Here is a 13,509-nt window from a genome sequence, read left to right as displayed (position 1 = left end):
ACAATGATTCCCTACACTATTCAGTGCTTGTTTTCTCACATATACTGAAATTGAGCATGGAATTTCAGTAACCAGACAATGACAAAGCGATTTCTACATTGGCCGCTTGCCCCAGTCTGCCATTGTTCGTTGTGCTCGATGAGGAGATGACCACGCCTTTTAGTGACGTCGATGTAAGAGGGAGAGTGCAGTTTTCCCATCTGGCTTTTGTTGTCAAATAGCAAGTCTGCATTTTAGAATGCTATTTTGTGTGTGAAACACTATCATTCCACTATTACTGCAGATAGAATATTATGGACATTTTCTGAAATTACAATGCAAAAACTCTACATGTAGCTGTTTGAAATAGCATTATTCACTGAAATAGCACACGTCACTGAAATAGCACACGTCACTGAAATAGCACACGTCACTGAAATAGCACGCGTCACTGAAATAGCACGCGTCACTGAAATAGCACGCGTCACTGAAATAGCACGCGTCACTGAAATAGCACGCGTCACTGAAATAGCACGCGTCACTGAAATAGCACGCGTCACTGAAATAGCACTGAAATAGCACGCGTCACTGAAATAGCATTATTCACTGAAATAGCATTATTCACTGAAATAGCATTATTCACTGAAATAGCACGCGTCACTGAAATAGCATTATTCACTGAAATAGCACTGAAATAGCACGCGTCACTGAAATAGCATTATTCACTGAAATAGCACATGTAGCCATTGACATAACTAAATCCACAGCAGTAAAGACTGAGTTTCAAGCATGACACTATGTATTACTTTTAAGGCTAGGATTTTGTATCAACTCCAAACAGTCAAGTCAATGTACTTAGCCGATATCTCTTCACACCAACAATTACTGACGCATAACTCTTTACATACACCAACCACATAAATGCTACTGTAGATTCAAATGGGCCATATGTACACCTACCTCCAGACATATGAGTCAATGGGCCATATATACACCTACCTCCAGACATATGAGTCAAAGGGCCATATATACACCTACCTCCATTCAATGGGCCATATGTACACCTACCTCCAGACATATGAGTCAAAGGGCCATATATACACCTACCTCCAGACATATGAGTCAAAGGGCCATATATACACCTACCTCCAGACATATGAGTCAAAGGGCCATATATACGCCTACCTCCAGACATATGAGTCAAAGGGCCATATATACACCTACCTCCAGACATATGAGTCAATGGGCCATATGTACACCTACCTCCAGACATATGAGTCAAAGGGCCATATATACACCTACCTCCAGACATATGAGTCAAAGGGCCATATATACACCTACCTCCATTCAATGGGCCATATATACACCTACCTCCAGACATATGAGTCAAAGGGCCATATATACACCTACCTCCAGACATATGAGTCAAAGGGCCATATATACACCTACCTCCATTCAATGGGCCATATATACACCTACCTACATTCAATGGGCCATATGTACACCTACCTCCAGACATATGAGTCAAATGGGCCATATATATACCTACCTCCAGACATATGAGTCAATGGGCCATATATACACCTACCTCCATTCAATGGGCCATATATACACCTACCTCCATTCAATGGGCCATATGTACACCTACCTCCATTCAAATGGGCCATATAAACACCTACCTCCAGACATATGAGTCAAAGGGCCATATATACACCTACCTCCATTCAATGGGCCATATATACACCTACCTCCATTCAATGGGCCATATGTACACCTACCTCCAGACATATGAGTCAATGGGCCATATATACACCTACCTCCAGACATATGAGTCAAAGGGCCATATATACACCTACCTCCATTCAATGGGCCATATATACACCTACCTCCAGACATATGAGTCAAAGGGCCATATATACACCTACCTCCATTCAAATGGGCCATATATACACCTACCTCCAGACATATGAGTCAAAGGGCCATATATACACCTACCTCCAGACATATGAGTCAATGGGCCATATATACACCTACCTCCAGACATATGAGTCAAAGGGCCATATATACACCTACCTCCATTCAAATGGGCCATATGTACACCTACCTCCAGACATATGAGTCAACGGGCCATATATACACCTACCTCCATTCAATGGGCCATATGTACACCTACCTCCAGACATATGAGTCAATGGGCCATATATACACCTACCTCCAGACATATGAGTCAAAGGGCCATATATACACCTACCTCCATTCAATGGGCCATATATACACCTACCTCCATTCAATGGGCCATATGTACACCTACCTCCATTCAAATGGGCCATATAAACACCTACCTCCAGACATATGAGTCAATGGGCCATATATACACCTACCTCCAGACATATGAGTCAAAGGGCCATATATACACCTACCTCCATTCAATGGGCCATATATACACCTACCTCCATTCAATGGGCCATATGTACACCTACCTCCATTCAAATGGGCCATATAAACACCTACCTCCAGACATATGAGTCAATGGGCCATATATACACCTACCTCCAGACATATGAGTCAAAGGGCCATATATACACCTACCTCCATTCAATGGGCCATATATACACCTACCTCCATTCAATGGGCCATATGTACACCTACCTCCAGACATATGAGTCAATGGGCCATATATACACCTACCTCCAGACATATGAGTCAAAGGGCCATATATACACCTACCTCCATTCAATGGGCCATATATACACCTACCTCCATTCAATGGGCCATATGTACACCTACCTCCATTCAAATGGGCCATATAAACACCTACCTCCAGACATATGAGTCAATGGGCCATATATACACCTACCTCCAGACATATGAGTCAAAGGGCCATATATACACCTACCTCCATTCAATGGGCCATATATACACCTACCTCCATTCAATGGGCCATATGTACACCTACCTCCAGACAGTTGATATACAGACAATACAGTTCCTTCTTGTCTGATTCCTCCAAGATGTTGCTCTGTTCAACTGCTGTCAGGTGCTGCTGCAGGTAGTCTTTCACGTCATCAAAGCTTCAAAAACAAACATGAATTTAATCAAACAGTGAGGGGCATTTGAAAAATGTTGATATACATGATTACAAGATAATCATGAATGAAAGAGTAGTCTAGCAGTACTAGTCACGTAATCACCTGTATTTGAGCAGGAGTTTGAGAACAACCGACCGAACTACTGGGTTTTTGTCAACAGAGTCGTCAAAGGGAGAGAGGGCCTTGGTCAGAATCTGACGATGAGCTGGCAAAGAGGAAGAGGATTGTGAGGACAACCACACACACAACAAGACAAACACACAGTGGCCCACACACCGCCCACACCCCCATCTCCACCCACTCACCACCTCTGATGATGGGCACAGAGTGGACCTCCACCATGAGGAAGGAGAGCAGGTGGAGGATGATGGCACTGCAGGGGGGAGAGTTGTCCTTGAAGCACACTGTTGAGACCAGGTCTATGAAGAAGGCGTTGCACTGCTTCCTGAAGCGGGCTGTCTGGTTGATCAGAACTCTGTGTAATAACATGATTGACACAACAGTGACCAACAAACAATGCAATGAACCCACACATACTGTATGTTAATAATTAAATTCCGTTACAGTATTGATGGGTTCTGACTCTAAACTTGAAATAGTGTTAATTATCAGGTATCCTATTGAAATATTGAGCGCCATAGTCTGGTTTCTACACCAGAAGTTAATGGGTATCTGTAGGAGGAATGCATATGGTGGAGGCAATTCAGTTTGGAATATATTGAGTAAATGGAAGGCAATCACATGTTTGCAGGAGGGTGGAGAGATGAGGTTTAGTGAGGAAGGGGGTCAGGTCACATTAAGGGAGAAGGAACAGTTTATGGCCCGCATCACTTAACTTCCTGCCTAGCAATAAAGAGAAGGAGGAGACTCCACCCAAACTGGGGTATATATACTACCACTGGTGGAAATATGTCTTTGTCTTATGCAGCTGTAAACTTGGTTTGAGCTTTACTAATCGTCCATGAGTTTTTACAAGGTTAATTTAGAACCTAACAGTATGAAAGCATTTAAAACTGGTGAGCCTAAAATGCATACACAAGAACGGTATTGCGTAATTAATGAATTGCAGTGAAATTAATTAATGAATAAGTGAATGGCAGTGAAACTAATGAATGGCAGGGAAATGAATGAATGAATTGAAGCTTAATCAACAATAGAACATTAAAATAGGATTAAATCACAAAGTCAGAGTTATTTCCATGAGGTTATCTTCTTCAGATAACAAACAGACCCATCAGTATGTCTAATAACCTTAGTCATGTACTAATCAACATGAGGGTCCGCCCTCACCTTATGTCTTCAGAGGGCCTGAGAGCGAAGTCGTCTGGCACAGCCTGCATGCAGAGAGGACAGAACATCTGACCTGGGACCAGCCACTGTCTGATGCAGACCAGGCAGTAGATGTGGTCACACGGCAGGCTCAGGGGGTCATGGGGGTCGCTCATACACACAGGGCACGGCTGGAGGCCAAACCTGGACACGGACAAGATATCGGTATGCAAGTTAAGCATACAGCATGCAGGACGCTAAGTTTGTTAAAATTATAGAGCTAGACACTAGTTATACAGTCGTGGCCAAAAGTTTTGAGAATGACACAAATATTAATTTCCACAAAGTTTGCTGCTTCAGTGTCTTTAGATTTTTTTGTCAGATGTTACTATGGAATACTGAAGTATAATTACAAGCATTTCATAAGTGTCAAAGGCTTTTATTGACAATTACATGAAGTTGATGCAAAGAGTCAATATTTGCAGTGTTGACCCTTCTTTTTCAAGACCTCTGCAATCCGCCCTGGCATGCTGTCAATTAACTTCTGGGCCACATCCTGACTGATGGCAGCCCATTCTTGCATAATCAATGCTTGGATGCTTGGAATTTGTGGGTTTTTGTTTGTCCACCCGCCTCTTGAGGATTGACCACAAGTTCTCAATGGGATTAAGGTCTGGGGAGTTTCCTGGCCATGGACCCAAAATATAGATGTTTTGTTCCCCGAGCCACTTAGTTATCACTTGTGCCTTATGGCAAGGTGCTCCATCATGCTGAAAATGGCATTGTTCGTCACCAAACTGTTCCTGGATGGTTGGGAGAAGTTGCTCTCGGAGGATGTGTTGGTACCATTCTTTATTCATGGCTGTGTTCTCTGGCAAAATTGTGAGTGAGCCCACTCCCTTGGCTGAGAAGCAACCCCACACATGAATGGTCTCAGGATGCTTTACTGTTGGCATGACACAGGACTGATGGTAGCGCTCACCTTGTCTTCTCCGGACAAGCTTTTTTTGCGGATGCCCCAAACAATCGGAAAGGGGATTCCTCAGAGAAAATGACTTTACCCCAGTCCTCAGCAGTCCAATACCTATACCTTTTGCAGAATATCAGTCTGTCCCTGATGTTTTTCCTGGAGAGAAGTGGCTTCTTTGCTGCCCTTTTTGACACCAGGCCATCCTCCAAAAGGCTTCGCTTCACTGTGCGTGCAGATGCACTCACACCTGCCTGCTGCCATTCCTGAGCTCTGTACTGGTGGTGCGCCGATCCCGCAGCTCAATAAGCTTAAGGAGACGGTCCTGGCGCTTGCTGGACTTTCTTGAGCACCCTGAAGCCTTCTTCACAACAATTGAACCGCTCTCCTCTATCTCTTCAGTTCATTTGCATGGTAAAGAGGGACTTTGAAATTAATTGCAATTCATCTGATCACTCTTCATAACATTCTGGAGTATATGCAAATTGCCATCATACAAACTGCGGCAGCAGACTTCGTGAAAATTTATATTTGTGTCATTCTCAAAACTTTTGGCCACGACTGTACACTATAATGAAGGCCCTGAGTTTTTCTTTGTTATGTGAATGTGACCAGGAAAAAGTCCAGGTCCTTGTTTCTACCCACTATAAGTAAGGCCCTGAGGTTTTAGTGGTCATAGTCCAATCATGATCCAGCCATATGCTTCCTTTGTGGTATAATACCAGCCAATCTCTGCTTTGCTGGATCAGGATTCCAATAGAAATACACTTCCAGAAAGATGAGAAAGGAAAGGGAATCCGTACCTGAAAATGCACTCCATTGCTCCGTCTTTGCAGGCTTTCAGTATACCGATCACTGCCTCAAACGGCTTCTTCATTTTCAGGTCAGAGTCCTTCTCCAGGATCTTGATAGAAAGGAAAGGAAAATGGACACTGAACAAAAAGATAAACTCAACATGTAAAGTGTTGGTCCTATGTTTCATGAGCTGAAATAAAAGATTGCAGACATTTCCCATATGCACAAAAAGCGTATTTCTCTCAAATTTTGGCCACAAATTTGTTTGCATCCCTGTTAGTGAGCATTTATCCTTTACCAAGATAATTCATCCACCTGTCAGGTGTGGCATATCAAGAAGCTGATTAAACAACATGATCATTACACAGGTACACCTTGTGCTGGGGACAATAAACCTGCACATTTTAGAGTGGCCTTTTGTCAAACAACACAATGGCACATATGTCTAAAGTTTTGGGGAGCGTGCAATTGGCATCCTGATTGCAGGAATGTTCACCAGAGCTGTTGCCAGAAAATGTAATGTTCATTTCTCTACCATAAGCCTCCTCCAACGGTGTTTTAGAGAATTTGGCAGTACATTCAAAATCGGCCTCACAACTGCAGACCACGTGTATGGCATCGTGTGGGTGAGCGGTTTACTGATGTCAACGTTGTGAACAGAGTGCCCATGGTGGCCGTGGGGTTCTGGTATGGGCAGACATAAGCTACGGACAATGTACACAATTGCATTTTATCAATGTCAATTTGAATGAACAGAGATAACGTGACGAGGTCCTGAGGCCCATTGTCGTGCCATTCATCCGCCGCCATCCCCTCCTGTTTCAGCATGATAATGCACGGCCCCATGTCACAAGGATCTGCACACAATTCCTGGAAGCTGAAAATGTCCCAGTTCTTCCATGGCCTGCATACTCACCAGACATGTCACCCATTGAGCAGGTTTGGGATGCTCTGGATCAACGTGTACGACAGCGTGTTCACGTTCCCACCAATATTCAGCAACTTCGCACAGTCATTGAAGAGGAGTGGGACAACATTCCACAGGCCACAATCAACAGCCTGATCAACTCTATGCAAAGAAGATGTCTCGCTGCATGAGGCAAATGGTGGTCACACCAGATACTGACTGGTTTTCTGATGCCCACATTGTTTTTAAGGTGTCTGTGATCAAGAGATTCATATCTGTATTCCCAGTCATGTGAAATCCATAGATTAAATTAATTTATTTCAATAGACAGATTTCCTTATGTGAACTGTAACTCAGTAAAACCTTTGAAATTGTTGCATATTGTATTTATATTTTTGTTCAGTATATTATTCTGATATTAGCCCAGGCAAATCAGAGGAGTGGTGTGGTTACCTCCGCATACAGTGACTAAAATAGATCACTGAAGGGCACCATTTTATTTAACTAGGCAAGTCAGTTAAGAACAAATTCTTATTTACAATGACGGCCTACACTCGCCAAACCTGGGCCAATTGTGCGCAGCCCTATGGGACTCCCAATCACGTCCGGTTGTGATACAGCCTGGATTCGAACCAGGGTGTCTGTAGTGAAGCCTCTAGCACTGAGATGCAGTGCCTTAGACCGCTGCGCCACTATACAGTACTATGCATACACTAAAAGGCGGTTTCCCAGACACAGAATAAGCCCAATCCTGGATTTAAATCATTTTTGATAGAGATTCTCAATTGACATCAGCATTCCTTTAGATATGACCCCAAACCACACTGACCTGGCACAACCCTCTGGTGTGCTCCAAGACCAGAGGCTTCAGCTTCTTCTCCACCGCCTCGATGCCCAGTAACATGTGCTCCACAAACAGAGACAAGGTGACGATGCGGTTCCACCCGGTCCTACAGGAACAACAGAACAAACAAGTCACACAAAAATAATACAACTGGCATTCTGTTGTTCTAAAGTTTTAGCAGCTACCAAATAATACAAAACTGCCCTTCAGATGACTGGACAGCTTTACACTTATTTTAAATCTAATTTAAATAAAAGGGACTTTTGAAGGGACAATGCGACAAACAAAAAACAACAGTTGATAAATAGAGTCAGTTTATATACCGGCCATGTCAATGTCACTGTGTCAACCTCGCCATTCATGTTCCTGTCATTGAGATTGAATAGAATCCCTGTTAACTCACTGAACTCTGTGGACCATGGCCATGCTCCTGTCCTTATAGTGTCTCAGATTCTCCTCGGAGCAGACCAACTCGATGGGAACCTGGAGCCTCTTGACCTGTCTGAGCCAGACCAGCCGCTGGCCGTCCGTGTCCAGAGCCTGGGGCTCCAGGTACTCTACACAGGCCACGGCCGCATACACGTCCAGCACCTGGGGAGTTAACGCATGCTTTGAGGGGTAACGCAGTCTCATGTAGCTAGACATGGCGTTATCACATTTGCTCCGCATCCTGGCAGAGGAGAACATAGATGCCAGGCACACAAGGCTGTGGTCAATGCAAAATGACACAATGCAGAGGAATATACTGAACATATCCTTGTTCCTGAAAATGGTTTATATTAACACAAGTATGTGTCCCAATACAACACAAGCCACACAGCATAAAGGAGTGATATTCCAGCAAGCATCTCCCCTATGCTTGAGCTAAAACGCAAATATTTACCTTACATTTCATCTCTACCAGCATTCAAAGACTGGAAGAAAACAAAAGTATCATTGCTTGAAATAAAATGAAGAATCCCTTTAACACAGAACTGGCCTGCTATACTAGACTTCAGTGGAGGCTGCTGAGGGGAGGACGGCTCATAATAATGTGTCCTGCTCCTGGTTTTAATTTCAACATTTCCACACCTAGAACCATAGCGGCTCTGCTTGCGCTGGCCAACAGTTAGGACTCCAGTGCAGCTGGTATAAAACATAGTGTTTTCCCAACGCCCCAGTGTAGCTTCCCAGTAATACTGACCAGCTCATCCCCCTCTCTGGCATGTGTGTTCCCCCGGAGGACCTGGGCCAACTGGGGCTCCATGCTGATCATCCTGGACAGGTTCTGCAGGCGGTTCTTAAACTCATGGTAGGCAGCGTGGACCCAGGGCAGCGATGTCACTTCCTTCCCCATGACGTCATCGTGACGCAGCCGCAGCTCGTTCACACAACAGGTCAAGGCACCGCAAAGGAGCTGGATGGTTGGTTAGGATGTATGGATGCATACACACACACACACACACCACACACACACACACACACACACACACACACACACACACACACAAACTAATAATTAACACCTTGAAATAACAATTCAATTCATATTTATCTAGCCAGGACTGTCCAGTCAGGATGATGATTGCTGGGATCCATAAAAACAGACTAATGACATCATTATATAAATGTTGAAAGTAAAAGAAGGAAACTCATTACCTGCAGATCCTCCTGACAGGTCACACTCATGGTCATGGAGATGAAATCCTGCAGGTACCTGTGGAAGAACTCAGCCTGCATCTCCGGGTCTGCCTCTGAGATGTAGCGGCCCAGTGGGGTCTTCCTAAAGAACTCCTCAAACTGGCCCTGAGTGTGACCTGAACATCCCAGAGGGAAACACCATAACTAGGTTAAATGAAGAGAAAATAACATCCTTCCTAGATAGAGACCTAGTACTGAAGAATTATGGAACACAACACAGACTACAACCAGGGATGTAGCAGTAAAACAATGCTGAACGTTGGTCAAAACGTAATGCCCTATTCACTAAATAAATGAATGATCCTCCAATACAACCCCTGGTTACAACATATAACAGGGTTCCCCAACTGGAGGCCCGAAAGTTTTCAGATAAAACAAATACATTTTTAAAAAATCGAATACTTTTTTCTTTTCATTGTTGGACTTAAGACTGTAAAAACACCAGGAAATCAGCACCAAGTGATTTTAATTTAAGAAATTTGTTCCAAAGTATTCTCACGCAACACAGAGAGACATATGATTGTATACAAATGTAAGCAAGGTTTGAAATGATTATGTTTTAGTCAAACATATCTGTTTGGGCTTCTTGCAGTCTACAAATTATTTGTAATTATGATCCGGCCCTCCAACATCCACTCAAAAAGAAAAGAAAAAGGGCCCTCGGCTGAATCTAGTTGATGATCCCTGACATATAAGTTAGATGTATGAGGTATTGTCATAACCCACTACCTTCATGCTGGAGGGCATGGACCCAGAGTTCATCCAGGTAGTCCCTGATCCTCCAGCTGAAGGGCATGATGCAGCCGATGTTCTTGTCCAGCCCAATGTAGTTCTGGACCAGGATGGTCTTTGACTCTGAACTGGGACAGGGAGGGAGGGGTTAATATAGAGTGGAAAGAGAGAGGAAGTTGTTGATTCACTGACATTCTAGAATCAGAGCTGACAGAAGAAAGCATCTCTAGTCTTGAACACAGAAATATAATTACTAGAAGGGACAAAGCCCCTCAGACCATGGTAATTTGACTGGAATACTCAATATGGCCGCCGGTCCACCCATTGCAGAACAACAACTTGATTAAAAATGTCTGTTCTTGTCATTCTATTTCTATGCTCTCAAGTCCAACAACATAACCATTGCTGTGACAGTACAGTACTTACTTGAGGTCCAGTCTTGTGTAGGGAACCTCGAGTAGTTTGTCGTTCCCAAAGATGTCCAACCAGAGTTTCTTAACCGCCTCTCCAGAGTTGGAGTCCAGCAGAATGTCCAGGTTACGGTCACGGTCGATGACAGAGACCAGCTGGGCCAAGAAGGGAATAACCACAGCCTGCACCCTTTTCCATAGGGTGTGTCTGGTTCAAAAAAGTAGAAAACCAGTTTAGTAGAGCCGTTTATGGGCAATATGGTGCAAGTCAAAATGTATGGTTATTTGGCCAATCAAAAATATCTTATGTCCCTTAAAGAGTTAGTTAAAAATCTTTAAAGTCCCTTTGAATTTAGCAAACAATGAGGATTTGTACTGGTATAAGAGGTTTTGAAATCATAGTGGTCACTCACCTGAATGTCCCTCCTTCCTGCAGTGCGTCAATGTTGGACGCCTCCTTGATGACCCAGTTATTTGAGCACAGTTTGAGCGTGTTGTCATCATGGGTCGACAGCAACGAGTGAAGACGTCTCTTCACGGTCCTCAGAAATTCAGCTGTTCATAAAAATTCATAGTCTGAGTAGTATCATTGTGAATGGAGTGCATGTCAATGATGACCCATTGTAGTGCTGTATCCATGCAAGCTTGGATATGGTAATGCCAGAGAAGTATGGAGATCCTTATTGAGTCTCTCAATTTTCAAACTTCTCCGGCGCTAGCACGCACTACAGCTTAGATATAGCACGCCAATGGGTAAACAGTTATTAAGAATTGGCCTAAACAGCAATAATAATAGATTCATTTTATATAGCGCTTATTACTACAAGAAGAATCTCCAAGTCGCTTTAAAAATCCCCAAAAATAAACAATTAGTACTATAGTAGTTATCCTACCTCTTATTTGTTGGTTGTCAGTCAGGAGTGTGAGCAGGATCTCCACTCTCCTGGTGCTACGGACTCCGCCCTCCAGCTGGTCTCTGAGCATGCCCACTGCACTCTGCACACAGCTACGTACCAGCGCCGTGGTGTCCACAACACTCCCCCAGCTCTGCAGTAGGAACATGGTCAAGACACATGAAACATGAGGAAGGTGTTCCAAAACAACATGGTTTATGTACAGTAAAACCACATGGGTTATGTACAGTAAAACCACATGGGTTATGTACAGTAAAACCACATGGGTTATGTACACATGATATTTACATGGTGCTACAAACAGGATTTATTTGAATTTTTGCAGTATTACTGTAAAACACTGCAAGAGGAAAAGGCTTTTACAAGAGGAAGTCCATCATACAGAATGCCAAAACAATATTGTAGCAAATAATAACACCTAAATATTAAAATGTTAAAGTCTAACATCAAAAACTGCATCCTCTTTTAAAGCATTAGATTGTATCTCAGTTTATAATGCTAAATAGTGTAGACCTGTCGTATAGGATCTTTCAACCAAAAATATGATGATTTCTACGCTGTTTGTGCAATTTCAGTGCTTGTTTTCTCACAAACTGAAATTGAGTGTGAAATTTTAGAAAACAGGAAATTGCATTTGCGATTTGCACTAAATAACACGGCCACGAAGTCAGAAAAGGCAATCCCATTTTGACAACGGATGCCCCTCTGGCGAGAGAAATCAATAGGCAAATATCACAGCCAATCACAACACTGACGGGTAAGTAATAGTGTAAAACTCACTGTTTGGTCTTCATGTTCCTGTTGCTCTGTCTCAGTGTACATGTCATCTACCTCCATAGCTGTGCATAAACATAGAAGGCTCTTTTAACTATGTCAACAGGTCATTTTTTATGAAGAAGTGTATCAGTACGAAGACATTTTGCCATTATCATCAATACGAGTGTAAAAGGTCATTCACCTTCAGGCTCATCCTTTTTCTCCTCAAACAGTTGACTGATGGTAAGGTTTCTCAAGGCTTTGATATCTGACACAATATCTTTCGATCTTCTGAGGTCATCAATATGAACCGACCTCCAGGGGTCTATATTGGATTTCAAAAAAAGAAAACGTTTTTTTTTACAAAAGTTTTCAATCTCAGATGATCTTTTGTGTACGTATCCCATTTCAACATGTTCTAAAGTTGTAAAATGTTTGAACCAACGATAAGCTCACCTCCATGAAATCCGACATAGGATGTCCCTCCTTCCATTCTCGGCAATTTAGTAATGAAGTAGACGAAGACCTTGCCTCCCATCTCCTCTTGCCTTGATTTGTTGATTTCATTGATGGCAGAATATCTGAAATTAATTAGATAAATTATTAGATATAATCCGATTTAGTTTTTTAAAATGTATTTATCAAATTACATGTATTCCGGACTTCACTTACTTGGCGGAGGCAATGAGATTTGCACTGTGCGACGCTTCATCAAAATCTGACTGAATGATCAGTATTTTGTTGCCAGATGTATTCTCTCTCCCATTTCCAGATGTGAGGAAATGACTAAGAAGAGAGCAATGTTTTTAACCTGACCAAAAGGTTTCAACTCAACGGCTAATGGACAATCAATAAAGCATGATGAGGATGAACTAAAAGGTGTCAAACCTGATCTTCTTGAGGAAGGAGTGCTCCGTGTCAAACTGCTGAAGAGAGAGAAGCTCGACATTGGTCACAACCTCTTCCAGTGGTCCAACATCTGATGCTGTTAAAAGTCTGGAAAAGGTAGTCACCTTGGAAAGTAAAAAAAAAAAAAATAGGACTATATAAACAAACGTTTAATAAGAGTTATATCCCAAAGTTGCCAGGGTTTTCAGAAATCCTGGTTGGAGAATTCCCTCCTGATTACGGGAATCCCCCAATCAAGATTTCTGAAAAAAATAAGAA

At 42.8% G+C, this 13,509-nt stretch overlaps 1 protein-coding gene across 1 annotated transcript in view; it reads right to left on the bottom strand.

The window, feature by feature from the left end:
- Positions 1-13,509, bottom strand: part of rnf213a (ring finger protein 213a) — a 63,932-nt gene that overhangs the window by 17,241 nt on the left and 33,182 nt on the right. Inside the window, exons 29-46 of the mRNA XM_038988686.1 lie at positions 13,231-13,355; positions 13,015-13,128; positions 12,799-12,923; positions 12,545-12,667; positions 12,367-12,425; positions 11,566-11,719; positions 11,086-11,227; positions 10,689-10,880; positions 10,260-10,390; positions 9,489-9,646; positions 9,034-9,246; positions 8,254-8,441; positions 7,836-7,956; positions 6,108-6,208; positions 4,359-4,541; positions 3,374-3,543; positions 3,171-3,273; positions 2,936-3,050 (exon numbers count right to left, since the gene is read on the bottom strand). Coding sequence (XP_038844614.1) covers positions 2,936-3,050; positions 3,171-3,273; positions 3,374-3,543; positions 4,359-4,541; positions 6,108-6,208; positions 7,836-7,956; positions 8,254-8,441; positions 9,034-9,246; positions 9,489-9,646; positions 10,260-10,390; positions 10,689-10,880; positions 11,086-11,227; positions 11,566-11,719; positions 12,367-12,425; positions 12,545-12,667; positions 12,799-12,923; positions 13,015-13,128; positions 13,231-13,355 — 2,517 coding nt within the window. The remainder of the gene's footprint in view (positions 1-2,935; positions 3,051-3,170; positions 3,274-3,373; positions 3,544-4,358; positions 4,542-6,107; positions 6,209-7,835; positions 7,957-8,253; positions 8,442-9,033; positions 9,247-9,488; positions 9,647-10,259; positions 10,391-10,688; positions 10,881-11,085; positions 11,228-11,565; positions 11,720-12,366; positions 12,426-12,544; positions 12,668-12,798; positions 12,924-13,014; positions 13,129-13,230; positions 13,356-13,509) is intronic.

Source organism: Salvelinus namaycush, chromosome 3 (assembly GCF_016432855.1).
Source record: "Salvelinus namaycush isolate Seneca chromosome 3, SaNama_1.0, whole genome shotgun sequence".
In the NCBI taxonomy this organism is placed as follows: Eukaryota; Metazoa; Chordata; class Actinopteri; order Salmoniformes; family Salmonidae; genus Salvelinus; species Salvelinus namaycush.
Note: the sequence above shows the minus strand (reverse complement) of the source record. Positions and strands in the feature narration are given on the sequence as shown.